Here is a 25,601-nt window from a genome sequence, read left to right as displayed (position 1 = left end):
TGAGGATGTTTGTTATTATCCACTTCTCGATGACCTTTTCTTGCTTTGATGGGATTGCGACCCTTTGTCGTCCCGCTTTCAGACCCAAACTCAAGCGTGATCCTGTACAGCCCTGACAGCCCTCTCATAACCTTTCCCAAAGCCGATGATCCAAGAGTCGTCGTCTCTGATCGATTCTCTTCTTCTCCGCCGTACGTGATCCAAGATGGCTTCCTGCTCTTCCTCGACGATCCTGTTCAACGTCGCGCGGTCGTCCTCGTGTTGCAACAAACTCGACATCGACCCGGTTCCGTGCAAGGCTCTCGCAAAGCCGAGCGTGAGACCGAGCAAGACCGACTCGTTGGCATAAGGTCTTGTCCTCAATTCCATCAACTCCGCGCAGAAAGCCTCCAAAGCCGGCTCGGTCTGCACTCTCAAATCGGTAATGTCCCCCATCGGCCGCGACCCTTCACCTCGGGCGAGATGCAGCTTCTCTCCAAGTTCCCACAGCCCAACCATGTCCCCCTGTTCGTGCTCCGACTTGACGTCGTCGATCCCAGCGCAAATGTCTTGCTGGTGATGCAGCGCGCCGAAACCGAGCTGCGAGCGGAGCAGGCGTAAGACTGTCATCCCGAGCGGTGTGGCAAACTTGGTAGGCGAAAGGGGGAAGTGTTCGAGAAGCGAGGTCGAGAGGAACCAGAGCGGGAGGAGGTTGTCCATGCGGGGTGATGTGGTTGTAGCAGGTATGGGTCGAGTAAAGAGGGTCTCGAGGTCGTCACCGGCAATGTCCTTGACGTTCCAACCTCGGACGATATCGGCTGGGTTGACGGAAAGATCTGTCGACACCAGCTCATCGAGACTCTTGCCAAAGACTGAAGCCGAATCGGCCTGAGCGCCGGCCTGACTCTTGTACTCTCCGACAAAGTCGCGGTAAGCACCGGCTGTCACGACCTCTTCCTCCTCATCTGCCATCTTCCTGACCCATTCTCGCATTAACTCGGTCTCTGCCCTCGAAAACGCTCCGAACATCCGACCACCCCATTCGAGCTCCTTGATCAGTTTGCTCCCTGCAGCATCCCCAGCTTTGACCCAAGGTTTCTTCTCGCCCAGAGCTCGAATGAACATGAGAGCCTTTTCCGAAGTGAGCGTGCTGGGTTCCAACCACTGTTCGATGGTCTGCCCCTTGATGGTCATACGGGAAGGACAGTGCATCTTGGCGGCGGCTTCTGATTTTCGGATCATGAGCGCAGCGACCTTGTCCTCGATCGGGGTGGGAGCTGGGACGACCTTGGAACTTGTAACAGCCCTCCAGCGGGTAGATCCGTCTTCCTCCCGCTTGACCTGTTCAAAGTTGACTGGACCAGAGGGGGTAGTAGGGAGTCCCTCGGCGAGGGTATAACCCGCTTGAACTCGTTTCCACATGTACTGCATGGCAGCCTCTCCGTCCCTCTCTCGGACACCTTCTAGGTAACGCTCGACGGCCAACCGGGCGAGTGCGGCATGCCCGCTATCGGCATTGTCGATGGAGACGTGCAAGGCAAAGTAATAGTCGTTGATCTTGAGCTCTCTCAGTTCTCTTGTAGTGACCAAGAGGTGATAGGGTAGAGACTCGTAGGCCATGTTGAAACCGATGGCTTCCGGGAAGAAATCTCGGGTGGAGGCTAGCAGTCCGATGCATTGTTGAGCGATCGCGGCGGTCCAGCATCGGGGTACACCTTGGTCCTTGGCGAGACCGTCAAAGTCCCTCATGTATCCCGGTCGAGTATGCCCGTCCTCGGTCTTGCCTCCGAGATGCAGCTGGTCCAACAACTGCTCGTAGACGTAGACGTGATTCTTTTCGAGATCCCCATCTCCGAATTCCTCCGAGATGACCTGCCAAGCCATCTTGCCCACCATCCTCTCCAACTTTCCCCCACCTTGCCCTCCCAATCCCTTGTTCTTGCCCGACCCGATATCCAGGACTCCACCCAACCAACCTCCATCGACGTACTTGACGACCGCGGCGAGCTTGACCCATTCTTGCGCGTATTCGCGAGTCGGGAACATTTCTCTCGGTCCGCCAGCCTTTCTCCGCTTGATGTAGGCTTCATATCGCGATGCCGAAGATTTGTGGGCGGTCGACAAGAAGTCTCTCAGGTTCTGGCGGTCGTAGGTGGGCATGTCGACGATGGTACCTTTCGGTCGAGTGGTGGCTTCCGATATCGTCTGGTCCAAGAGATCCATCAACCGGGTTCGGGCTTCGGGGATCGCGTCTGATCGTCGGTGAAGGTGATGACGTGAGCAAACGCAACGTCTAAGCGAAGGTTGTAATGTGGATAAACTCACCAGGATGATCCTCCAAGTTTTGCAACTTCCAATACAATTCCTTGTCCATCGCCATCCTCTCCCTCTCCTGCACCGTCGCCCTCTCGGCACTTGTAGCAAGATCAGGAAAGACGCCCAGATACTCCTTCTCTTCCGCCTTTTGTCGCTGCTCCGAAGCCGCCGCTTGGTTGCTCTCAATGACGTCCTTGGCAGCAGGGTTCGACCGCAGCTCGCTTAACGTCTTTGCGTGCTTGTCGCCCTTGATATCCTGAGCGTCGTCGTACCGCAGCGACATGGAAGACTGTCTCCGTCGTTCATGACGGTGCCAGGAATGAGCGAGGAGTCCGATCAAGGTGAGCGGGATGAGGAAGCCGAGGAGGATGGGGTCGAAGGGAAGGTGGATGGTCGTACTAGGTTGGCTCGATCCGAGCGTCGGAATGGTCACCGCGATCATATTATTGCTGTTGGTGTTGGCTTATGAAAGTGGGGGAGGTAGAATGTCGAGAGATGAGAGAGGAAACCGGAACCGAGTGTACGCTGTGAAAATGCTCTGTATCTTATATGGTGCTTTTGCGGCTGTTGTGGATCTTCAAACTTGTCACAGTCCAAAAGAATCCTCGATCAAAATCCCGACAACCCATGTTTAGTTATATACCCCTTGTCCAAGCCCGATTGCCCGAAGCGCACAACGTGATGTGAGCACAACAAGAAAGCACTCAAGAGGCGAGAAAGAGCCAAGGGGCTCGTGACGCTGCGAAAGTGACGATCCCCGCCATCGATCGATCGAGGACTAGACGATGCCCGGATGCACCTTACGACATCATCCAGCACATGCCCCTGCTTAGCTGCTTAGCTGCTCGGGAGTCTAAATATTCGAAAAACAGAGAATGACAACAAACGTTGAAACTGCTGGAATCCACCGCATGGAGCCCCGATCCCAAGTCAAACAGCGTCACCGGGATCACCGGGCATGAGAAGGGAGAGACACGAAATAGAGTATAGCCGGACGACCCGAAACCACGCACATGGGACACCGGTATATTACGTCGTACGTCGAGGCGTGAACAGCAGAAGCCGGACAAGTAGGGGCTGGTTCGGTTTCCCGATCTGTCGCTGCCGCTCACTCTCTCAAACGTCATGACGCCATCGCCCGAGGCTGGGAATTGGCGCTAACAGATCATTCGCGATCACGTGAAACAGTCATCACAGTAGGAACGTGGGTCCCAGGTGGATCAAGGATTTGGGTCCTTTCGATGTTAAACGTTTCATAGCGACGATCGCATCGCCACCAAAGGAGGTAGGACGACGAGAATTCACTTCGAGGGTGACGTCTTGGGATGACGATATCGATCACGCCATCTGTCGGTCAGGTGCGCAGCGAACAACGGCTGTTTCCCCAAAGGGAGCCAAAGAGAGATACGCAAAAGGGCCTCGACAGAGATCCGGGTCATTGAGGTCAGCCGTATTTGTCTACGAGATGCGCAACGGTGTCCTAGCCGTTCTGAGACCTGTGCCCAAGAACCTGTCAAACTACTCACCACATCCGCCGTCGCGCAAATTCCCGCACGATCCCTGACTGCGCTCAAGGACTTCTGTCAATCATATGCTTGTTATAAACTACAGTCGACTCCTCTCACATTTCCCGATGAATTAGATTGTCTCGCACAGACAATTCGATACAGCACTCGTGCTGGAGGACCCTATTCGATTGAATGGACTCAGGCTGACACTAAAGCCAGCATGAAGATTGCCATATCTTGTCTGGCCAACTGATTGTGCCGTGACACTCACTCCCAGTAGAGTCCCGTCTGAAACAGCTTGTTTGGCATTGCAGATGTGATGAAGCCACGAGGCCGAGACTCTATGCGCCGGTCAGATAAGATCTCGCAGAGAATGGGTACTATGACCGTGGTGGGTTGTGGGCAGTGGTGAAGTATTGCATCACATATCACTGGAGCACAACTACCGGTCAAGCAGTAGACGTGTCTTTTGAAGAAGAAGAAAAAAACATTTGAAACATGCGGCAACTGCTTCTCACCTGAAATCACGTTGAGTCTTACATGTCGCTTCGGGAGGGGGGGGGACCCTTTTGAGTTTGAGCATGTCCTCATGATCGGCTAACAAATGAATGCACGAGATCATATGGTATTATTGCCGCACAGCATCTTTTCGACGAGCGATTGAGTGTCAGCGCAAAGCCGCGGAAGCGCGATCTCGTCTACGATCAGAGTCAACCCGCCGTCCTTGGTCTTAATAAAGTAGACCGCATCCAAGATGTTGACACCCCTACATCCACAATTGGCACATCTGGGTAGGGCAGGCTTTGATACGAATGCAAGTTGCAGCTTCCTATTTTGATGCCGTGATGCTTGCTGTCGTAACGTCGCGATCCAGTTCGAGCAGTAAGGCTGGAACTCTTTTCTTTCGAAAACAAGGTTGCCCGCAATCATATGCAAGATGGTGTGCAATCCGGAATACAAACAATGGTACATATACACAAGACGGGCTCTTATCTTCTAGCAATCCCTCCTCACTGCACCGAGACCGAGATCTTGATCCCCATCGCGGCCATCTCGGCGCACAGATACCTAAAGACGTAGGGCACAGCGATGACGTCCATGTTCTTGCCCTTGGCGTTATGAGGGCTGACCCGGACACTCCCAGGCACATTGACAGTGACACCATCGCCCTTGTGGTGTTCGTCCTCGTTGCGACAGATTCGGCAGTATTCTCCACCAGACGAGTCCCCGCTGACGTCCCCAACCGTCTCTTCGTACCCGAGCGAGATGAGCGAACCGCATTTTCGACAGACCCACGCTGTCGAATAGTCGGAACAGTTCATCAGACGGTCTTGAAGCAGGAAAGACGTTCCGTGCGCTATCAGAGCGTCTCGCTCCATCTCTCCAAATCGGATACCTCCGGCTCGTTTTCGTCCCTATCGAGCGATTCGTCAGTGAGAAGGTTTCTAGACATGAGCTGATGTGCGAGATACTGCTCACCTTGATAGGCTGCCTGGTAAGCGGATCGACGGGACCAGTCGTTCGGACCTGGAACTTGTCGTTGACCATGTGTCGCAGACGCTGGTAGTAGACACAACCCAAATAGATGTCGGCCTGGAACTCTTCTCCAGTGATACCCGAGTACATGGGTTCGTTCCCGTAGAAGTTGTATCCAGCGGCTCGCAACTGTTCACCAAAGTAGTCAACAGGGGTGTCCGAATCAGAGAACCTAGAGTCGGGTTTACGTGATTAGCAACGTTGCCAGATCTCGCAAACTGGCACCCTGCACTCACTGCCATGGCGTTGCGTCCTGTGCGATACCGTGCATCGCTCCGGCCTTTCCGGCGATACTCTCGACAAACATTCCGATAGTCATTCGCGAGGGGAAAGCGTGAGGGTTGATGATGACGTCAGGCTGCATTCCGCTCTCGCTGAAGGGCATGTCGATCATGGGGAACTTCTGCGAGCACACTCCCTTTTGTCCGTGTCGAGAAGAGAACTTGTCTCCGATGACAGGTGATCGAGGAATCCTCAGCTTGATGTGAATCTTCTGGGCTTCGGTATCACCAGCGTCTCCACCTGATGGCCGACGGACGTTAGCATGGTGAAGAGAGTGTGTGCGCAAACTACAAACGGCCTAGTCGACTCACCTAGCACTCGCACTTCGTCGATGTATGCCACTTCGTCTCCCTTGTACTTGTGCACCTTGGTCTTCCCCGTTAGGTCATCCCGATAGGCAGCCAATGCGTCGCCTGGCACCACTCGAGCACCGACACGCGGTAGACCATCGTCATCAACCGAGTTCCTCCACGGCGAGTCCTCCTTGACATCCCGTCCCATACCAAAGTGCAAGCTCGGGTTGGTGAGCGACTTGACGGCTCCTCGTTCGCCCTGAAGATCGAAAATGTCCGCCTTGTATACAGTTCCGTATCCAAAGCCTCGCTCGTGTGCCGACTTGTTCAAGATCATGGCATCTTCCATATCGTAACCCGTATAGGAAATGACCGCTACGACGGCGTTGGTACCGTTGGGGAAGTTGTCGAATCCATAAGTGTTGTGCAGACCGGGTCGGACGATAGGCGTTTGACCAGATTGTAATCGGTACTGTGGGATGGCTCGACATCAGTCGTAGGTTTCGACAAAATATCCCCGCCTGACCTACCATCTTATTGTCCGTTCGTCGGCTGAGAGCAGTAGATGGCGTTCCCATCGATTGCTTACCCATCTGACACTGTTGTAGAGAGATGCTCACTAGTCAGTTTCGAGGCTTTGATACAAAGTTTGTGATATCCTCTCACCTGGTACATGTTACGGGGGGACTGGTTGAAATCGGAGAAAGGCGTCAAGTTGGCGATGACTGACAAGACGTTGGTAGGGGAGAACTCGACGTGCGTCGAGGTGCCCTTTTCGATCTCTTCCGGCGTACATGCGACCTCCATGTAGACCTGCTCGAACGTTCCCAGGTGGTCCTCCTTGTCATTGGCAAGGTACTTGACCGGTCGCATCATCCTCGATCGACTCGAGAAGAGGTACAATCCAGGGTACTGTCCACCCTTGCTGACGGGTACGTATCCGACTTCGAGGTCGAGAGGCACCTTGATGTTGCCTTCCGTCTTCCAGGTTCGCAAAGCGTTGGCAAGGTGCTTGGCCTCGGTCGGGCTGGCCCATCCGATGACTCGTCCGTCCAGTTGCACGCAGACGCTCCGTCGTCCGTCAATATTTGAAGCAAACACCTGCGTCATACCCAGATCTGATAAGAGAGCCGGCAGATGGTCGACGTTGAGTGTCTCGGTGATGATCTTGCAGGAATGCGACAAGTGGTTCAAGAGACCACAAGGCGAACCGTCGGGTGTATGCACGGGACACAAGAATCCTAAGATCACCAGTCAAGCTATCAGCTTGAGCGGTCATCCTAAGTCGTGATACTCGAATCCGCAACTCACCCCAAGCCTCCGGCAACAGCTTTCGTACCGTCGTCGTCTTCAACTCGGCAAAGAAGGCACCTCGATGGATACATCGGAAATGACTCAGGTATCGGTAGTAGTTCAGCTTTTCCGCGACAATCGTATAACCCGTAGTCTGTTGCAAGTCGAGACCGGTGGGCGAGACCAAGTTTCCGGTAGCCAAAAAGTAGGCCAACTTTTGACCGACGTCAAAATTTGATTTTGCCAGTGCGTTCATGAAGTATTTGGCTGCAAGGCAGGGCATATGATCCATTAGCACGGTTGCGGTTGATAAGCTGTTTTCTTTTTGGACTCACGATCGAAGAAATCCCCAGCCCTTCCCCTTCGAACGTCCTGCGCAATGAAAGCCCTGACCCCGTTCAAAGCCTCGTCGAATCGCTCCTTGATGATCATCGAGTACAAGAAACCGGGTAAGAGGACCTCTTGATGTTGAGGTGAATCCGGATTGTCGGCGCAGCAGGCGCCCGACACCAGCGAGTAGAGCTTTCGGAGCATGAAGCTGTGTGCAAAAGGGTAGAGTTCAGTCTCTTCTGTCTGAAGACTAGCGCATTCCGTTTAAACGCTGTCCACTCACATCAACATTCTGTACTTGTCCCTCGGACTCTCCAAGTGCACCATGACGACTTTTTCCATCAAATAACCTCCGACGGCGAGGTTGGACCAGTCTTCAGGACAACCCATGACGACTCTAAACTTTTCACCTAAGTATTCCAACGCGGCGTTCCCCGTATGTAGACCCCAGACCTTGGCGGATCGGAGCAAGAGCTCGACACGATCCGTCAAGAAGGTGTTGTCGTTCTCGCCCTGGATCAGGTCTTGGAAGATCTCACGGTCACTGGCGTCGGTCAATGCTTTGAGGACGAGGACGAGAGGAATCATGTCTGTCCGTTCGAGTGATTTCAGTCAACGGGTTGTACTAAGCCGGCAGTAGGGTAGCTATTCCCACTCACATTCGTTCTTCCTCCATGCGAAACGAATAGTAGCACCACCCGAAGTCAAGTAATGCAAAGTGTTCGTGCAAGCCGTCTCGTCCTTCCTGACCGCTCGGAGCTGAACACCGTATTTCGAATAGGTAGGTCCTCGCTGTAAGTGTGGTGAGGGTCAAACTCCTCTATTAGCGCGTTGCTGATATGAAGCTGAAAGAGTTGCAATTCACCGACCTTTTCGAACGAGGGTCGAATGAGAGAGACGGCGTGGTTACGCCTCGGCAAAATCACTGAAAAGTCCACACCGCCAGACCCATCGTTAGGTCCTGATCTTCCTGCATTGCGTGATACCATGCGTTAAGTTGCCCGTTTTCACGCGACCACTCACGGTACCGAATCAATTTTTCGTTTCCGTTGACGATAAAGTACCCTCCCCACGAGTTGGATTCCTCGTTCTTGCCTACGAGCTGTGCGGCGCTCATCCCTCGTAGATTACATCGATTTGACTGCTCATAGCATGCAAACCATGTTAGTCGTGCTGAAACTAGCACCAAGGCTGACAACCAAGCCCCGCCAAGACACGGTCTCCGACACCTACCTTGATCATGATGGGCAACAACCCGCAATCCTTGGTCTCCTCAAACGTAGCCGTCTCGCCGTCGTCTCCACTAACGACCCACTTGATCCTGACGGCCAACTTGGCTCGGTAAGAGGTCAGCCGTTCACGGGCTTCCGAGGGAAAAACTCGTCGTTCGGTCGCCTGACGGTCCTTGTCGGGAACCATGGGTTTACCTAGGGTGACGTGGGTGATCGAGACTGGGCGTGACGACCGGGCGGTTTCAGCAGGCTGTTAAGGTTCTGAGTTAAATATGAGAGGTGCGATCGACTAACAGGTGATCTTGTTGCCGAAAGAAGCCGATGAACCGGGTGCAGCACCCTCACGCTTCTTGCCATCAAAGACGGTCTTTGGCAGGATGTTCTGCACGCCCAATTGCAACAGCCCGGTCCCGTCCCCGTTCATATCCGTAAGCGCATCGAAACTGGCGATATGTGGCTTGACGATCTCTTCCAGTGCCGGGTGATCCATGCCGGTCTCGCTCGGATGTCGGTTCATGCGTTCTCGCTCGAGCGTCTTGAAGGTGTGCTTCGAGCTCGAAGGCCCCGCAGGGTGGAGAGGGTCATCGATGGAGATGGCCATTGCGTCAAGATGTATTTCGGGCCCCTTTCCTGATTGACTAGATCCCGAATACGATGCCCTAGATCTCGAGGCTTATCGACTCTTTGAGACGTGACTGAAGTCAAAAGTGAAGGTTGCTTTGAGATCTCGCTTTCAACTTTTGGATATGCGCCCGCCGCGAGTGTGCGAGGAGATGCGGACATCATCGTATATCGTGATGAATTATAGTTCCATGTCCGTGTCTCGTCACTGCTGCCGGAGGTTGTTTTGATTCCGCTCTCGATCGGATGAAACCGATGAACGGGCAGATGCACAAAGGTAGGTCACGATCACCAAGTGATATCAATATGTTACTAGACTTTGGCAAAGGGGCTAATCAAAATATATCCACCTGCAGTCAAGTCATCATGTCTATCGTAGCATCTAAAACAACGAGATCGACGCCAGGTTGGGTGCAAGACGTCGAATCCAGCAAGCCCGGCCTATCATGCAGTCAGTCTTGAGCCGCATCATTCCCAGCTTTACGACCCACCCATCACTTACGTCCGGACGAGCTCGCCCAGCCTACGCACTTGCCACTCTGTCTCTAGACCAGTCTCGCCCTGAAATCCGCAACGTTGGAATCAAAGACCTGATATCCCTCTCCCCCTCCGCCCGACCCGACCGGCAAGCCCTGCTCTGCTCGACCGATGCTCGAACCCCGAAAGTCTTGCAGCTGGTCAAGAACCCTCGATGTTCCCTCTCCACCTGGGTTCCCGAGGAACTCCTCCAGATCAGAATCCAAGCGATGGCCCGGACGTACTCTTCTCAAGGCTGGATCGGAGGTGAAGAGGCCGTCAGCGGGGTCGAGGTGGATATGAAACGGTTGCGGAGAGAGATGTGGCGTAGCGAATCATTTCACGGTCGGACACGAGCCTGGCATGCGAACCCTACGCCTGGCACGGACCTGGACGATTCGAGGGACGGGTGGACAGAACAGCTGGCGGTCTCGACGACGCATTTGGAAGTGAGTCTGGCCGGTCCGACTAGCGCTTTCCTCGCTGATAACGTATTCCCGGACCTCTTGCATAGGGTCACGATGCACGCCCGAGTACTGGTGGACTAGGTAGCGAAGAAGCCGAGTTGAAAGCTGATGAAGTATTGGCATCGATACTAGAGGTGAGTGTGATTTTTGACCGTTGTAGAGATCTCTTCTCACTGAAGCTCATCCTGCTATCACAGAACCGCGAAGCCGACACTCCCGAGACTCGATCATACAAGAACTTCGCGCTCATCGTGTTCGAGCCGTACGAGGTTGACGTGGTCAGGATGGCAAAGAGCGGGTTCGATCGACGGACAAGGTGGACCAAGCAGGGGGACGACTGGATAAGCAAGGAGGTGGTACCGTGATCCACGCCGCAATGTCGCGAAAAGTAGCAGGAGATCGCGTTTCGATGCATTGAAGTCGATATCCGTGTATATAGTAGGTATTGCATGATACAGTTTCGTGGAAAGTAATGATGGAACAAGAAGTCTCGATGGTCTGCCCTTTGATAGATATCCCCACAAAAACGCATGGCCTGTTACTCAGTCATGACGGTTGCTACGATGCAGATCGTGCAGACAAGGTTCAGCGACTCTGCACATTGGACACATCTTTGCGAGGACTTACGCTCTCGACTCTTCGTGTGGTTCGGCATGAGACGGCTCTTGATACCGTTCTTGATCCACTTGCCCGTTCGGTAAGGCTTGAGTTGAGCCTTTCCTCGGCCACGAGCAAGCAATTGCCGCTCGTGCGCCTCGTCGATGGCCTTTTGCTCCTTCTTATCGATGTGACCATCGTCCATAGCGTGACTGCAACCCCGAACGAGGACTCGATCAATACGTGCGAGATAGAGTCGGGAATCAAAGCAAAAGTTACCTGTTCTTTTCGGCAATCTGGGCCTCGCCTTCAACTGTGAACGATTTGAATGGAACAAATTAGCTACATCCGCCATCCAACTGTATCGTTCATGATATTTGACATACTTCGGCTGATAAACGAGACATAGGACGAGTCAATCGATCTGGTGCAGCACAAAAGGTTTCGACACCAGTCACTCACTCGAACGCTTCCAAGGCATGTCGCCTGGCACTAGACAAGGATTCTCGCAGTCGTTCGCTGTAATCACAATTGCCGTTAGCGCCGCAGACACGCAGGAACAGCGCAACGCACGAGACGGCCAGCTTACTGGTCCAAGTCAAGTCCCGAGGACAGCTTCAGTACGACAGTCATCCAGCCGATAAGCTCAAAGTTGTGGTGTTCGGCAGTCTGATCATTAATGGCGTTTTGTCGCAAGGTTTCCAAGTTCTCGCCGATGAAGATGGGCAGCTTGACGCTCTGCTCCACGTCATCAGTCAAATCTTGAAGCCAGAGTACAGCGATAGCCGCAGGACCAGCTTTGCCGATGAGACTTTTCAGACCGCCCTTGGAACCGAGCTCGAAGACGACCGAAGACGAATACCTCGAGTAGATTGGCATACGCAAGTCTTCGCTCTCCCAGAAGACACTGTCGCCGTGGACCTCGGCCTCCTTTTTGGAGAGGTTTTCCTGAGAATCGGAAGTCTTGATAGTAAGGGAAGTGCTCGAAGCCGAAAAGTCCGACTTCTTCTCATGGTCGATGTCGATCTGGACGTCACCGACTTCGAGCGTGCCGGTCTGCCATCCTCGCATGTTCTTGGCGAATCGAGTCTGCATGCCTCGGAATCCGAGACTCATGTTGAGCTTTCCGAATCCTTGGCCTTCAGTGATGGCCCATCTGCGAAAGTATACGCTCAGCTTAGCTTAAAAGCTAGATGACGGGGGAGCTGCAAGGGGCGGAGACTCACGTGCTAGTCACACTGGAAGCCTCAGAGAAGATCTCGGCTGCCCTTAAGGAAACGACTCCGAGAATAGGATCCTGTCGTGCAGAAGAATGGATCAGCCACAGGATGCGCAGCGCCTGATTCGCTATTTCGCAACTCACTCCCTCACGCAGCCTGCTGTCTCGCATGACGACCCTGATAACAGTGTCCCTGAAGTCACGGCAGAATACTTCAACCGGAGCCTCGAAGAAGGGGTTGGAGGTATATTGTTTGACTCGAGTCTTGAAAACCATTTCATCTATAACAACCGAATACTGAGCGGATCGACTCGGAATTGAAACAGGGTTGAGCGTACATACCGTTGACAATAATCTCGCAGTCTGCAACGGTGTCCCGAGCAATTGTGAGTACGGGCAGCTGGATACATGCACAACCTATTGTTTGGACCCACAGACGCTAGGCAAGTTGTCGGCCTGTTCCGAAGCTTGATCAGTGTCTTGTCCAGCTTCGCCCTCGCGTTCACCGGTTCTGCCCTTCAGGTTTTGACGTTCGACGTTGATAGCCTGAGTGTACAAGAGTTCTCATCAACCGCAGCTCCATCACGTTGTCCGAAGCAGACTCACGTGGTGAATAGTGACATTGAGCACTCCCGAAGGGAATTCTGGATCGGGACGAGTTCGGAGGATATCAGGAGGAGGAGGGGGCAGGTCCTTCTTGGCAGGGTTAGGCGCTGTCATCGTGTAACAGGATCAGCTACTGGTGTAGACCAGGGCAAGGCCGCTATCGCCACTTACCGGCATCACCAGGCAGCATCTCCATCTCGGGCGCGGTCCTGGTAGGCTGAGCAGGCTGTTGCTTTTTCTCCTCTTCGTTAAGACCCCTCTCGAGCTCTTTACGAAGGGGAACCTTTTCAAAGTATCCGATGCTCCAGTTGAGTTTACCGCTCATGTCGTCGGCGTCCTCAAATCCCATGAGATCGTCAGTCCTTCGCACCATCTGGTTAGGGTTTTCCATCAACTCCTTGACCGGAATCTGCACTCGGCCGACCAGGTCGCTGTGATGAGAAAAGCGGAAACGGTGCTCAGTAGTTGAAGATCGAATCGGAATAGATCATCCCGTCGACTCACTCGGCGCTTCGCTTGTCAGAGTCCCACAACATGGCAGAGAGATCTTCCTTGGATCGAACTTCATCCATGGTAACGAGCAAGACGGCTGTCTCTTCCCAAACCGGGTTCAGGTCTCCCAAGATGATTCGGGTAGAATACAAGGGTTTCCCAAACTGCTCAGGGAGGTCAGCAAACAGATCCCCGGAGCGCCTGCGAGAACCGGCTCACCTTGGCATAGGCCAACACGACGTAAGGGTCCGACTTTCCGTTACTGTCCTGTGCGGACAGGTTCTCGGCATAGTGAACGGTGATGACAAAGACGCCGATGGCGGTAGTATCTGTGAGACAGACAGCGTGAGGATTTTCAGCTAGATTATGCGGACCTGGTCGCGGAGAACGACTCACCACCGAGAGCAGCGCCGGTAAGCATCTCCTTCAAGTTCAACGTCATCGACTTGGGCGCAACAAACTCGGCCGTACCAGCCGCAATGGCCATATCAACAAAGTTGGAGATCACTGCAAGCCGGAAAGAGGGTCAGCCACAATTGGCCATCCAATCCTCTGCCTGATTTCTGGCCGGGCTTACTAGGCAAGTCGAGCACGTTGGGAAGCTTGCGGGACATGGGGATCGCGCTGACCTCAACGTGAGGTACTCCACAAAGAGCGAACGTGAGCTGTATGACCGCAATATCACGTTAGCGACTCTTCCCTGACTGACTCCTGCAGAAGAATCCTACTCACATTCCTGACATAGGGGAACTCCTGGATCATCTGGCATCTAAGACGCACTGTTCCCGCAATCGATTCGACCTGGATCCAGATAGGGATTGGCAAGTGGAACCAGTCAAAGGCTCCCAGGAAGAACTCGATCAGGAGACTAAGCAAATCCGCAAAAGGGGCGAGGTCAGTTATATGATCCTGCACACGAGCGATATAAAAAACATACTGGATATTCTTGGACTTCGAGTCGGGGTGGCTACTATCAACGGATTGGTAGGCGAAAGCGACCTCGAAGTTGTAGTAGCTAGAAACCGCCAGTCAATATCAGCAACCGTACTTGAAACGCGTGTTTGCTCGCAAACTCACTCTCCAGCCTCGTCCTCTTCCACGGTTTTGCCCATCGTATCCTTGCTCTTGGCATTCTTCTCGCCCTTGTCAATCCAATGCTTTTTCGGATAACCCGGCGTGCCCTGCTCGTCTGCCAAAGCTCGGATAGAGAGAATCCTCAAAGGGTTCGTCCCCTGCCCCATATCGCTGATTCTGACGGCATCGACGAATCCGGGGAGGGACTGTTGCATAATATCCTCGACCATGTCGGTAATCGAGATGAAAAGACCGGGGTCGACCAATCCCCAGAATAGCTTGATCAGGTTGTTGAGCCATTCGACGGATTCCGGGGTGGGGGGAGAGTAGATTTCGCCTCGTTGACGATGCATGTCATATCGAATCTGCAAAGTTTACATCAGCAGGTCGAACTTGTCGAATTGTCGGTTGAGGACTCGGACGACTCACGGCATCGACCTCGGCCTCAAGACCGCGTCCGATAAAGCTAACGAGCGTGACCAAGACACCACCGACAGCAGCACAGATGAAACTGTTCTTGACAAACCTCCAGAACCCGTTCCCAAACGCCGTGAAGAGCCAGATCAAGCCCATTCCCACGGCACAGGCGACTCCAAGCAGTTGGATCTTGTGTTGAATGTAGTTGAGCTTGGCAGGACGAGGAGGAGGAAAGGGGTGGAGCAGGACGTTGGAGCCCTTGTTCGAAGGACGGGCGGGATCAAAGTCTTTGGGGTCGGCATCCTTGATGATGACCTCGCCGCCGGTCGTGGGGTCTCTGACCTGCAAGGCGAAGCAAAACAATGCGAGACAAGCAGTGGACCATCAGATCAGCTCGTGCGAGACATCACGATCAAGTTTGCTCTATAAGCATACCCGACGTTCGCCTTTAGGACCCTTCTTGTTCCTAGTGATCGGGTCGACCTGGTTGGCGTTCATCCTATCCATCATCTGCTCCTTTTCCATCTGACCCTCAGTCTTCTCCTTGCCCGTCGCTTTGCGGTGATGAGGCTTCTTCTCGTTGGCCGCTTGACCTTCTCCTCCCTTGCTAGGAGTTCGTCCGTGCTGCCCATGCTGATCCCCGTTCCCGTTGACCCGAGTATGATCAGTATCTACAGACCTGCGCTGGGAATCGATTCGACGTTGCTCTTCGGCGGCCTCTCGTTCTTTGCGAACCCGTATAGCCTCCATCTGCTGCGCATACTCCTCGGCCTCTTTTTCGTGGGCCGTCTTGTCGGCCTTGTACTGCTGGACGGTCGGGGCAGGGTGGTTGAAAGCATAACCTTGACCGTAGACCCTCGAAGGCGGGGCTACACGAGAACGATGAGGCGATTAGCAAAGGGTATAGGTAGAGGAACAACGCCATCACCAAAAGCTGATCGCGACGACAGAGACTCACCTTCGGGTAGGTCGGGCAGTTCAGGTTCGTGTTGGTGAGACATACTGGCTCGTCCCAATTGAGAGCTGTAACTCGAGGCTGATCGACAAGGGTTAGGTGAATCAATCTGTCTGGGGTCTAGATCCGTCGGATGTGATGGCAGGATGCAGGATGATCGAGGTCGAGAGCTGGGTATGTAGGTTGCTAGGTAGGCTAGGTAGGTAGGTAGCTGAGGGCTATGACGCGCCGGGAACAATGCGAATGCCCAGCCAAATGCACGCGATTTACGTCATCAGGGGAAAAGCCACATTCGTCATTCGTAAAGGACAGTCGTCCGTGCTCTAGGGTTTTCGAAACGTCTTCAAAGATCAAAGACACGAAGACATCCAAATGGTACAACAGGTCAAGAGAATTATCGTCACAGCCTGCTAAAACATCTACGCACCGCCCCTTTCGTGCGCTTGGTATATACATCTCCTACTTCCGACCCCATAGCCATCCGAACCAACCCTTACGTGCGGGCGCCAGGGCTTGCCGGTCCGTACTCTGATCGACCCGCTCGTCGACGTCCATCCGGTCCCCATCCTCCTCGTCCCGGTCCCTCTTGGCGGGAACTATTTCGTCCTCGTGATCGTCTTCCTTGTTCACGGCCTGAGGAGATCCGTCTACTTCGACGATCCGTTTCTTGCTCGAAGGTCCTGCATCCTCACGCTGGTCGCCTTGTTCGTCGCGCTTGACCTCGTCCTCGGACTCCTTGACCTCTTGCACGTTCAAAAGCTCGGATGCTCGTTTCTTGCCAGCCGACACGAGCGTTCGACCGACCGAAGACCCCCTATGCTTACGCTTCTTGTCCCCCTCCCTGACCGGGGTGACGAGTCCAAGTCCCGAACCCGGCCCGGGTGTCTGGGACGTCCTCCTCCGCGTCCTACTTGCGATCCCACCGTCTTCCTCCTCTTCCTCGGCGTGCGTATGAGGCATTCCCTGTTCGAGCGGGAGGATATAGATATGTCCCTCTCTGATGAGTTCCCGCCCGACGAGGACAGACAACCGATGTTCCAGATCGCTAGGCAAGGTTCCCTCTTCCTCGCTCTTCATGTGGCCGAGGAAATTCTCTCCGAACAACAGGCTTTGTTTCCTCTTCATCTCCTCGCTCGAAGCTTTACCCAGATCCTCGACGTCCAATTCAGCCCTCTGGGTGGCCGAGCCGAGACTACACCCAGGGATCAACATCGTGTGCGAATGGGCACCACGGTCGAACCGCATCTTGTGATAGTGGCACTGAGAACGAGTATGGCTCGCAGGAGACTCGGCGTGCAACATTCTCTCTGATTCATGCAACGTGCTTCGTGAAGCCGTGCTCACCGGACCATGATGATGATGCGTCAGCTCCGGAGTCCGGAGATCGAGCTCACGAGGCCGAGTAGGAGGCGTCTGCGGCGGTGGCGGTGATGCATTCTGCTGAGTGTTCCTCTGGTCGATTGTAGGGGTTGGGATGACAGATGCCGGTCCCGACTCGACAAGGCTGGGGACAACCGAATGAGGCTGGTCAACCGTCATGATTTCGTCGTGAGTGGTGCTTTGAGCGAGTGCGGAAGGGGTGGGAGAACGTCTCGGCTCGTCCCCCTCTTCTGACCTTTCGGGTTCCTCCGCCTGAAGGGTTGCTGCAGAGGCGGTATTCTTCTCCGCTGCGATGGAAAGGTTCTCATTATCGTGCGACAAGGGCTCATCGTCGTCTACTACCTGGCTTTGCGGTGATGACGCCCGATCCATCATGGCGTCACGCGCCTCTCCGTGCCCCTCTTCGATCAAAGGTTCGGCAGCCTCCTCCTTCGCTTGATTCGCCGATTCATCGCTCCTATCCTCGACAGGTTCGAAGACCTCGTCGATCCTCGCTTGAGCAGCGCTAGCGCTTGACGGCTCCGAAGTTTCAGCACGATCGAGTTCCGCATCATGCGAGACCGCCGAAGTAGCTTGTGGACCCGTAGAGTGAAATATATCGTCAATCATCGGCTGAGAGGCGTCGCCCGAGTTGACCCCTGGATCGACAGACTCTTCAGCGTTAGCCGACTCCGATTGAGCTGCCGAGGCCTGCATGCCCGCCTGGACTTGCTCATCTCGAGGCATGGCCAGCATCATGTTCACGATCTCGGCAGACGGAGTCTCCAGGATCTCAACAATAGCCGGTGCAGACGTTTGTGCAGGGTCTTCGCCGATTTCTCCTATGGCCGCTTCGAACGCTCGGCGATGTGCGTCATGAGCCTGATGCAGCACCTCGGCGACGTGGTCCTGGTGGTTCGCACGGGCATAACCTTGTTCTTGCAGAACGGCCGGCGTGATGGCGAGCGCAGGGTCTTCCCTGTCAATCGGTAGATGAGGTTCGGGCGTAGGGCTCTGCTGTCTCGCAGGAGGTGAAGGCAGGTTCCGAACGTTGACCTCGATGGGATCATCAGGTGCTAGTCCTGTCACTTCCATCCCATCTGTGGACTCGAGCACAGTGCCTCCCGAAACGTCGAACATGTCTTCCTCAATTCGCGGGCTGTCAACGGGAGTGTGGATGAGGTCGGTGAAAGAAAGCTCTTGTACTCCAGAGGAACCTGGTTCAACGTCCATCGGTCCGTCGACACTAGTTGTGAGTGACTCCTCTTGACTTGGTCGGCTCGTCTCCCCTGATTCTGGTCCTGTTGTTTCTCCTTCTGCTCGATCCGAAATGGGTTCCTTCGTCTCTTTCGTTGCATCGAAGAGTCCTTCACTCTCAGCTTGTGCTTCTTCGTTGATGCCTGTTACCGACTGTGTTGACACCTCCTCAGTCCCAACGCGACTGTCAAGTAGGTCCCCGCCAGTCGCCGTGGGTTCGTTACCGGCTGCGACTTGAGCCAGGTTCTCGTTTGTCAGCGCAGGGTGACCTACGATCGATTGTTGTTGTGCTGACGAGCTGATTGGCGCATCATTTTCACTCAAGGTCTGAGTAATCGCAGGCTCATCATTATCCTCCAGTACGTGTGTCGCGGTAAGCTCTTCCCCGGTTGGCTGAAGCGGTGCATCGTACGATGCCGTCTCCCTGTCTTTACTGGCATTTTCACGGTTAACGGCATCAGAAGTCACCGCGTTCGAGTCATCGCCCTGATCTGCCGTTTCATCCGACAAACGTCCGACAACAGGCTGTACCGGCAATTCATCATCGCCCATATATCCTGTATCCTGCCCATGTTCAGATCCCTCTGCTGGAATTGCTGTGGGCTCGGGCTCTTGTGTCTCCGGGACATCTGTAGAAAGTGGGTCTGATGATGCTGAAGGTCTGGTCTGAGAGAATTTCAGGGCCATGCCCTCCTTCCATTCGCCAGGTACGACATCGTTCTTGAATGTGGTAGGAGCGATGATCTTGCCAGGGGAAGGACTCGCTTGCACGACCGGTCCCAAAGGTCGGAGCGGAGACATTGCCCGAGAAGGCGGCATTGAGGTATCGTCAAGTTCATCCAGCTCATCTGTGATTACCGCCGCGTTGTCCGAAGGGATCATCTGAATATCGTTGTCCTCGTTGTCAGACTCGTTGCCCCCGGTAGATATACCAGAATCGGATGCATCAGAAACGAGTTCCGTCGATGATTCCCTCACATCGGAGTCTGGTCTAGGAGACTGCTGTTCCCGAATATCTGCCATTGCCTCCACTGGCTCGTCAGGCTCCTCGTGCACTTGAGCAGCCAAATCTTCTGCACGAACCAGTTCCATAGGTTCTGATACCTGTCCCGTGTCTCGTCTGTGGAGTGTCGGGAGAGATCCCAAGGCTGCCGGTTGTTCGTTGCTCCAAGCCGCCATCTCCATGTCTCTGGGGTCGGTTTCATCGACAACCTCTTCATCTTCGTGACCAGCGGGAACTCCGTCAACGTGATGGTTGCCATCCTCTCCGTCTAAATCGTATTCTTCCCGATCAGCTGGGTACATGATCGTGTCATCTAATATTTCTCTATTGTCGTGATGCCGAATCTCGTCTTCGATCTCTTCCTTCGTTTGAGGTTCGAGCTGAATCTGATCAGCATAGACCTCTTCGGTCGAGGGTATATGGTCTCGTGATGGACGGGAGCGATCGGTCTGAGCGAAAATTCCGGCTATTGAAGTCATTACATCGTCAGGCTCCTGTCTTATCGAACTGCGAGATACATTCGGCTTACCATTGTCGTCGTCAGCATATTGGATGTCCTCGATTGATTCCCGCTCATCGGCCGAGTACTCCGGGTCCTGTTGTGAATCCTTGTCGTCTGCAGAAGCGAGATGGCTAAGCAAGAGTATCCTAGATGTAAAGCGGTGAGAAACGCACCTTCTTCTAGAGCATACTTTTCGTCTACCCTGACACCTTCCTGGGCAGTCCCGTCGACCTCGAATGTACCTCGGTAAATACCATCTGATTCGGTGGTAGGCGGCAAGTCCGGCTGACGAATATCTGTAGCCAATCCTTCACGTTGAGCACGATCCTCTTGCTCGAAGGAACCTGTACAGGTCCAGGAAATCATCGTGATCGATGGTCAGTTCCAATCTGTGGACAACGCTCCGGTCATACTTACGGGATTGCATTTCCTCTTCATCATCGATCGACCTTCCCTCATCCCTGCCTGCATCATCCATAGACCCTTCCTGGTCCGAACCCTTTTCACTCATGTCCTCCTCGTCCAACTCCAACACCTCATCTTCTTCCTCATCCTCTTGTTCATCTTTGAGTTGAGAAACTCTCGTACCCGCTTCTCGATGTTCTCGACTCTCATCTGGTCCGCTTTCATTTTCCACCTCAGAGCGAGCCTCTTCATCGCTGCTGTCTTGCACAGAGTAGATCTCGTCTTCGCCGCCTGCATCAGACTCCTCGGCTTCGACGTCGACATCCCTTGTGTCGGCTGCATCCCCTACATCGTCGATGTCGCGTTCAGTGGTTACATCCTCCTCATCTTCTATGGAGGGCCATTCTGATCGTGGCATTAGATCACCTGCGGAGGCTTGAGATCGCTCCTCATCTAGCTCCCCGAACGAAGCTAGACGATCGTCGGCGGATCGCGACCCTCCATCAACAGAGCGCGCCTCGGCCTCATCGAGTCCGTCATCAGAGCGTCCGCCATCAGCAAGAGGTTCCCGCGATTCTTCAAGATCGCCATTGGACTCCAGTTCGTCGCGTTCGTTGTCCATCGTATCGCGGTTCGACCCTTCCTCGTCCTCGTCCACAATTTCGAAGTCGTCTTCGTCATCGTCGATCTCGTTGTCTTGCGAACCCTCATCCTCGTCTCCTATTTCATCTTCTCCTTCCTCCTCTTCTGCCTCTTCGTCTTCGGCCTCCTGGCCTTCCCCATAGAATTCTCGATTATCGGGATAAGCATTGACGTGTTGCTGGAACGCAAGATCTGGTCTGGCTATGGGTTCGAATGCGTAGCCCGTCTCGCTGGCTTCTTCGTCATAGTTGACCTCGGAGCCGACATTTTCAGCTGGATCTTCAAGACCAGTAGTATTCCCGTAGCCTCCGTTGTATGCGTCTTCATACTCGGTGACAACGGTGGTAGTCGTCACCTCTTCGGTCACTTCAACAATCGCGTCCGTGTCTTTGACGACATCCATATGATCCGCCAGAGATGACGAAGATGCAATTGCCTGACGAGTCAGCTCTTCATCCCGGCGAGCGGCTTCTATGGCTTCGAGCGCCTTGCTCGAGAGCTCGGGAACTCGAACTTGAGATCCTCCAGGCAGATGTTGGCGCTCTAGTCCATCGATAATTTTGGAACGGACTCCGTCGACCCAGGCATCAAATTGATCCGCCGGAAAAAGCTCGAATGCGTTCTTTGAAGTTTGCATCGTGTAGAAAGCCCGCGGATGGCTCACCCCAAGTCGCGATTCAGGATTATATGTCTATCTTCTGTCACTCTTCATGACAAGAGTAGGTAGTGGCAAGATTGGCAAGACTATGAGCATGTACGATGTGTTCGACTGAAGTCGTGGTCAGGTCAATCTGATCAAACGACCACTTCGGTTCTGAGGGTCCTTCTCATCATTTCGACGTCATTTTAAGTGATTACGATGCGCGTCGCCCCTTCAGTGCTGACGACATCGAGCCCGCCGTCGGGAACTATTCCGGACACACCATAGAATCTTACAAACACACCTTGAACTCGCGAAATGTGTCAAACCTGCCAATAATTGGTCATGCGGAAGCAAACTGCTGCCAGAACTCACGCGACCAAGCCATCAAGCCACAGCCACCAAGCCACCGACCCCTCCGTCGGATCGATCCGAGATATTGCGCTCAGAGACCGAACCGGATGTAAAAATGAAAAAAAAGGGCCCGTAGCCCATGGCATATTGTAAGGGGGGGGGGGGGGGGTCGCGAGAGGGGTCACCTCCCGACGACCCCCCCCCCCCCGTATCTATCGTAGGTACAAAAAAAAAAGGCCCTACTGGCCGTACGTCCGGGTCGGATCGATCCGCCGCCCTACTCCTGCTCGTCGTCCTCGTCGGGGAAGAACTCGGGGTGCTCGACCATCTTGTGACCCTTCTCGTCGAACCGGGCGTGGCAGTTCTCGTGCTGCAAGATGGTGACGATCCGGTCGACGTAGATCTGGCGAGTCTCCTTGTTCATCTGACCCATGGTAGCGATCACCGAGAGGATGTTCAAGATCCGGACCATCGGATGGATCCGAGCGTCGGTAGCGGCGTCGGGCTTCAAGACATCGAGAGGGCGGCAACCTCCCTTGGACCCCTGGCACGATCCACAGTTCCCGACAGAAGGGGCGGCGTTGTCGGACTCCTTGGTCGATCCGATGACTCCGCGGCAGAGATACACCTGTCCGTATTTCACGCAGTGAATAAGGGGAAGATGGTGCCGGGTAAAGGACGAGTCGGCGTCGGGATCGATCCTTTGGTCGGGACCTTGGTAGATGGGGGGCTCGTTGTTGGGGTAGGCCATCTTGCAAGCGACGCACGATAGCCTCCACCCTCCCTGATAGTTCTTCTGCGATTGTGAACAAGAGAAGTTAGTGTCCCAGTCACCCATGAGTCGGATCGATCCGATGTAAAAGTCAGACTCACCAACCAGTCGTTGACCAAACCGGTCTTGATCGTTCCGGCCCGAGTCGGCCTCAACAGGTTAGCGAGCATGGCGTGGGGAACCTCCCTAGGGAGGGGAGGAAGCTCGTCCTCGTCGGCGATCAACCTGGCGACTGTGTCGATGGCAAAGCGATAATCAATAAAAAATCGGATCGATCCGACGGCCAACAAGGGAGGACTTACTCGTCGCATCGTCCCTCTTGGTCGGACCCTGGTCCTTCCCGCCTTTGTCGACCGTAGTAAAGACACAGCCGATGTACGCTCCCGTAGTCGTCCTTCCCAAAGGAATTTTGGGATCGTTGCCGAGAGTCGGAGGGCCGGGCGGCTCGGCGGGGTTGGCCTTCAAGAATCGGCGGACGTTCTTGGAGGGAGAAGTCGGAGCTCGGTCCCCGACTCGGGCGGCCTCTTGAGCCTCCTTCGAGAGCTTGACGGCCTTCTTGTACGAGACCTTCCAGTGGTCGAAGGTCTGGAAGTGGAACGGATGAACCTTGATCTCGAGTTCAAAGTTGTCGAGATCCCTAGGCCACTTGAGAAGGGCTCGGAGTTCGAAGGCCGCATCGCTGTACGTCTCGGAGTCAGTCAGCCGCGCTGTCAAAAGTCGGATCGATCCGACGGCACTTACAAGTTCCTTTCCGCCTCCTGCAACCTCCTGAACTCATCGAAGTTCTCTCTCTCCTCGACCGGAATGCGATACAACCCATCATCGTCTCGAACAGGCGGTTCGGGACTACGGGGACGTCCAAAGCGTCGATCTCCCATGGCGGGGACAGGGGTGACGGCGGCAGGGGGGTTGGCGGGGTTGGGATTCGGGGAAGGGGATCGAGACAACGATCGAGACAATCGATAACTGGCAACGATAACAAGAATAGTGAGCTTCAGATCGATCACACGATGCTCGAGAAAGGTTACTCACGGAACAAGAGGACTATAAGAACCATACGAAGCAACACACATGAGCAAAAGGACGTCGGATCGATCCGAAACTGCCAAACGTCTCGTCACTCACGTGTTCAACAACCTTTGAAAAAACCTAGGGCTACCGGTCGTTCTTGAGGCCGGGGTACCAGTTCGAGGTGCGAATGGGTTGGAATTATTAGAGGAAGAGGAACTGGGCATAGTACCCGTGAAAGTGTGTGAAGTAGAGAAGAGTTGAAGTCGAAAAAAAGGAAGGAATTCCTTCCCAAGAGTACGTGTATATATCCCCATCACGAGGATGACCTTATCTTTGTTTTTTTTTTTTTTTTTCAAGATCCGTCTAGCCGAGAGAAAGAGAAAGTCACTGAACATCCTTTAGGTGGATAGATCCACTTGTAAAAAGCAAACACCGAGACTTGTCGAAACCTTCCATCGCCTAGCCTCCTCGCGTATCGACAAAGACGCGTTTCATCAGCTAGACGAGCGGTATCAAATCTAAGCGACCAACCAAAGGATGTTTTATTTAGAATGTATCCATCGGATCGATCCGAAATCCTATTCATCAGCTCACTGTCGTCGTTTCATCCCCTATCGTTCGGTTGGGAACCTGGCGCCAAGGTATTTTCCCCAGTCAAGTCGACAAATGAGTTTGAGACTTGAATCGAAGCTTGGGAGACTGAGATAGACGTTGATGCGACTGTGATCTTGTTGTTCAGTCGACGTCGTTTTGGTTGAGGTCTTTGAAGACGCTGTGATGCAGCAAAATTGACATCACTGACGGCAATGTCGGCGGCGTATCTGCAGTCTGGGCTGTTCCGGTTGTGACCTGGCGTTCCACACGCCCCACAGCAACGTATGGTAGGTGCTTTGGGTGCTGTCTCGCGCTCTACAACTTCAAACCCTGACGATGGTCTTCCAGAAGCTTCTGTCGGCCGAATGCTCGGTGCTGGTTGTAGTCGCCCTGAAAGAACTTCGACCGTATTGATCCCTCCTGTCGTGCGCTGTGAGATGAAAGCTTCGTTTCGACGCCCCACATGTTGCTGTCGCACTGGGTCGAGGATCGTTTGAGCCTGCGACCTTTGATAGGTGAGATCCTCTTGGTCGACATCGATGTAATCGTTACGCAGATGGGGAACGACTTGCTCTCGCAGCCGTTGAACTTCATCTTCAACGGACGTGGGATTATGCCTGGGGATGTACGTTCCTTCTTGTCGAGCAAGGGGTATGAGATCCTCTTCTTGAAACAACAGCCAGTGCGCTGCAAATTCATCTCGGCCGAAAGGATGGCGTCGATACGTTCTGACAAATGGGAGGCATTCGTGTTGACATGGCATTCCCATGCTTGCGGTCCATTCTCCCGTACATTCTTTCAGATCCTCGTTATTCTTCACTGCTGACTTTGCCCAGGCAAAAGGACCCTCCATCATCTTTCGGATAGCATATCGAGAGATTGTTCCATGTAACTGTCCACACAAATTGGCCGTCGGATCGATCCGACACGTGAATCATTGAGCAATCGACACGCGCTTTGTAATTGCTTACCAAAACGAAGGCAGGTGGCGCCGACACCATCACTCTTGCTGCTTCCTTGGCATGGATGTCGAAGATTCGATGCTGACAAACGTTCATCCACCTTAACACGTTGCTAGTAACATGATAAAGGTCGCCAGCGCGGGAGTTCAGGGAACGTTTCAGAGCTGAATGTGCCCCTTCACAAATCGATGTGGCGGTGGCATTGAGATGAAACATTCCAGTCGTTGCATAACGTGCAAATGACGCTGCATCCACCAGCTGGCGAATCATGTATGCACATGCAGCCTTGGTCTTCTTGTCGGAGCCAAATTCCCGGTTGAACCGTTTCAAAGCCGTGTCATAGTCGGATTTCGTAGGACTGCGAACG

At 53.9% G+C, this 25,601-nt stretch overlaps 6 protein-coding genes across 6 annotated transcripts; 1 reads left to right on the top strand and 5 right to left on the bottom strand.

The window, feature by feature from the left end:
* Nucleotides 1-90: 90 nt before the first annotated feature.
* Nucleotides 91-2,359, bottom strand: HD553DRAFT_275432 (uncharacterized protein; the record flags this gene model as incomplete). Its single annotated transcript, XM_046177903.1, has 2 exons — nucleotides 91-2,231; nucleotides 2,305-2,359. The coding sequence occupies 2 exons, from the start codon at nucleotides 2,357-2,359 to the stop codon at nucleotides 91-93; spliced, it is 2,196 nt and encodes a 731-aa protein (XP_046034507.1).
* Nucleotides 2,360-4,720: 2,361 nt separating this feature from the next.
* On the bottom strand, nucleotides 4,721-9,451 carry HD553DRAFT_299070 (putative DNA-directed RNA polymerase I polypeptide 2). The gene is made up of 14 exons (XM_046178598.1): nucleotides 9,064-9,451; nucleotides 8,771-8,988; nucleotides 8,561-8,678; nucleotides 8,407-8,462; nucleotides 8,197-8,329; nucleotides 7,821-8,127; nucleotides 7,543-7,745; nucleotides 7,226-7,474; nucleotides 6,581-7,155; nucleotides 6,445-6,513; nucleotides 5,933-6,386; nucleotides 5,576-5,861; nucleotides 5,283-5,511; nucleotides 4,721-5,218 (listed from the first exon to the last, which is right to left on the bottom strand). The coding sequence occupies exons 1-14, from the start codon at nucleotides 9,368-9,370 to the stop codon at nucleotides 4,814-4,816; spliced, it is 3,609 nt and encodes a 1,202-aa protein (XP_046034506.1). The 5' UTR covers nucleotides 9,371-9,451; the 3' UTR covers nucleotides 4,721-4,813.
* Nucleotides 9,452-9,756: 305 nt separating this feature from the next.
* HD553DRAFT_344394 (uncharacterized protein) lies at nucleotides 9,757-10,738 on the top strand (the record flags this gene model as incomplete). The annotated part of the gene is made up of 4 exons (XM_046182983.1): nucleotides 9,757-9,841; nucleotides 9,913-10,355; nucleotides 10,421-10,507; nucleotides 10,571-10,738. The coding sequence occupies 4 exons, from the start codon at nucleotides 9,757-9,759 to the stop codon at nucleotides 10,736-10,738; spliced, it is 783 nt and encodes a 260-aa protein (XP_046034505.1).
* Nucleotides 10,739-10,816: 78 nt separating this feature from the next.
* HD553DRAFT_315992 (uncharacterized protein) lies at nucleotides 10,817-15,876 on the bottom strand. Its single transcript, XM_046180558.1, has 22 exons — nucleotides 15,737-15,876; nucleotides 15,214-15,647; nucleotides 14,791-15,120; nucleotides 14,365-14,726; nucleotides 14,225-14,302; nucleotides 14,020-14,155; nucleotides 13,865-13,952; nucleotides 13,684-13,794; nucleotides 13,507-13,616; nucleotides 13,300-13,451; nucleotides 12,967-13,226; nucleotides 12,796-12,902; nucleotides 12,624-12,735; nucleotides 12,532-12,552; nucleotides 12,334-12,470; nucleotides 12,197-12,267; nucleotides 11,560-12,126; nucleotides 11,433-11,489; nucleotides 11,357-11,361; nucleotides 11,250-11,283; nucleotides 11,001-11,182; nucleotides 10,817-10,931 (listed from the first exon to the last, which is right to left on the bottom strand). Exons 1-22 carry the CDS (start codon nucleotides 15,777-15,779, stop codon nucleotides 10,912-10,914), a joined length of 3,417 nt encoding a protein of 1,138 aa, XP_046034504.1. The 5' UTR covers nucleotides 15,780-15,876; the 3' UTR covers nucleotides 10,817-10,911.
* Nucleotides 15,877-16,011: 135 nt separating this feature from the next.
* Nucleotides 16,012-21,739, bottom strand: HD553DRAFT_315989 (uncharacterized protein). The gene is made up of 4 exons (XM_046180557.1): nucleotides 20,272-21,739; nucleotides 20,028-20,198; nucleotides 19,882-19,968; nucleotides 16,012-19,818 (listed from the first exon to the last, which is right to left on the bottom strand). The coding sequence occupies exons 1-4, from the start codon at nucleotides 21,536-21,538 to the stop codon at nucleotides 16,193-16,195; spliced, it is 5,151 nt and encodes a 1,716-aa protein (XP_046034503.1). The 5' UTR covers nucleotides 21,539-21,739; the 3' UTR covers nucleotides 16,012-16,192.
* Nucleotides 21,740-22,172: 433 nt separating this feature from the next.
* On the bottom strand, nucleotides 22,173-23,902 carry HD553DRAFT_344391 (uncharacterized protein; the record flags this gene model as incomplete). Its single annotated transcript, XM_046182982.1, has 6 exons — nucleotides 22,173-22,691; nucleotides 22,769-22,899; nucleotides 22,970-23,346; nucleotides 23,409-23,633; nucleotides 23,700-23,711; nucleotides 23,793-23,902. The coding sequence occupies 6 exons, from the start codon at nucleotides 23,900-23,902 to the stop codon at nucleotides 22,173-22,175; spliced, it is 1,374 nt and encodes a 457-aa protein (XP_046034502.1).
* Between the last annotated feature and the right edge of the window lie 1,699 nt (nucleotides 23,903-25,601).

This window comes from Filobasidium floriforme (genome assembly GCF_021052385.1).
Source record: "Filobasidium floriforme strain CBS 6241 chromosome Unknown HD553scaffold_19, whole genome shotgun sequence".
Taxonomy (NCBI): Eukaryota; Fungi; Basidiomycota; class Tremellomycetes; order Filobasidiales; family Filobasidiaceae; genus Filobasidium; species Filobasidium floriforme.
Note: the sequence above shows the minus strand (reverse complement) of the source record. Positions and strands in the feature narration are given on the sequence as shown.

Coding starts and splice junctions, on each gene's coding strand:
- HD553DRAFT_315992 (XM_046180558.1), bottom strand. CDS start 15,779: ATGTCTCACCAACACGAACCTGAACTGCCCGACCTACCCGAAG. Junction 13,227..13,299: donor TCTGACAAGCGAAGCGCCGA/GTGAGTCGACGG, acceptor TTCTCATCACAG/CGACCTGGTCGGCCGAGTGC. Junction 12,471..12,531: donor CTGCGAGATTATTGTCAACG/GTATGTACGCTC, acceptor CGGTTGTTATAG/ATGAAATGGTTTTCAAGACT.
- HD553DRAFT_315989 (XM_046180557.1), bottom strand. CDS start 21,538: ATGCAAACTTCAAAGAACGCATTCGAGCTTTTTCCGGCGGATCAATTT. Junction 19,969..20,027: donor AAAGTATGCTCTAGAAGAAG/GTGCGTTTCTCA, acceptor TCGCTTCTGCAG/ACGACAAGGATTCACAACAG. Junction 19,819..19,881: donor ATATGCTGACGACGACAATG/GTAAGCCGAATG, acceptor TGACTTCAATAG/CCGGAATTTTCGCTCAGACC.
- HD553DRAFT_299070 (XM_046178598.1), bottom strand. CDS start 9,370: ATGGCCATCTCCATCGATGACCCTCTCCACCCTGCGGGGCCTTCGAGC. Junction 7,746..7,820: donor GACAAGTACAGAATGTTGAT/GTGAGTGGACAG, acceptor TTTTGCACACAG/CTTCATGCTCCGAAAGCTCT. Junction 7,156..7,225: donor GCTGTTGCCGGAGGCTTGGG/GTGAGTTGCGGA, acceptor TGGTGATCTTAG/GATTCTTGTGTCCCGTGCAT.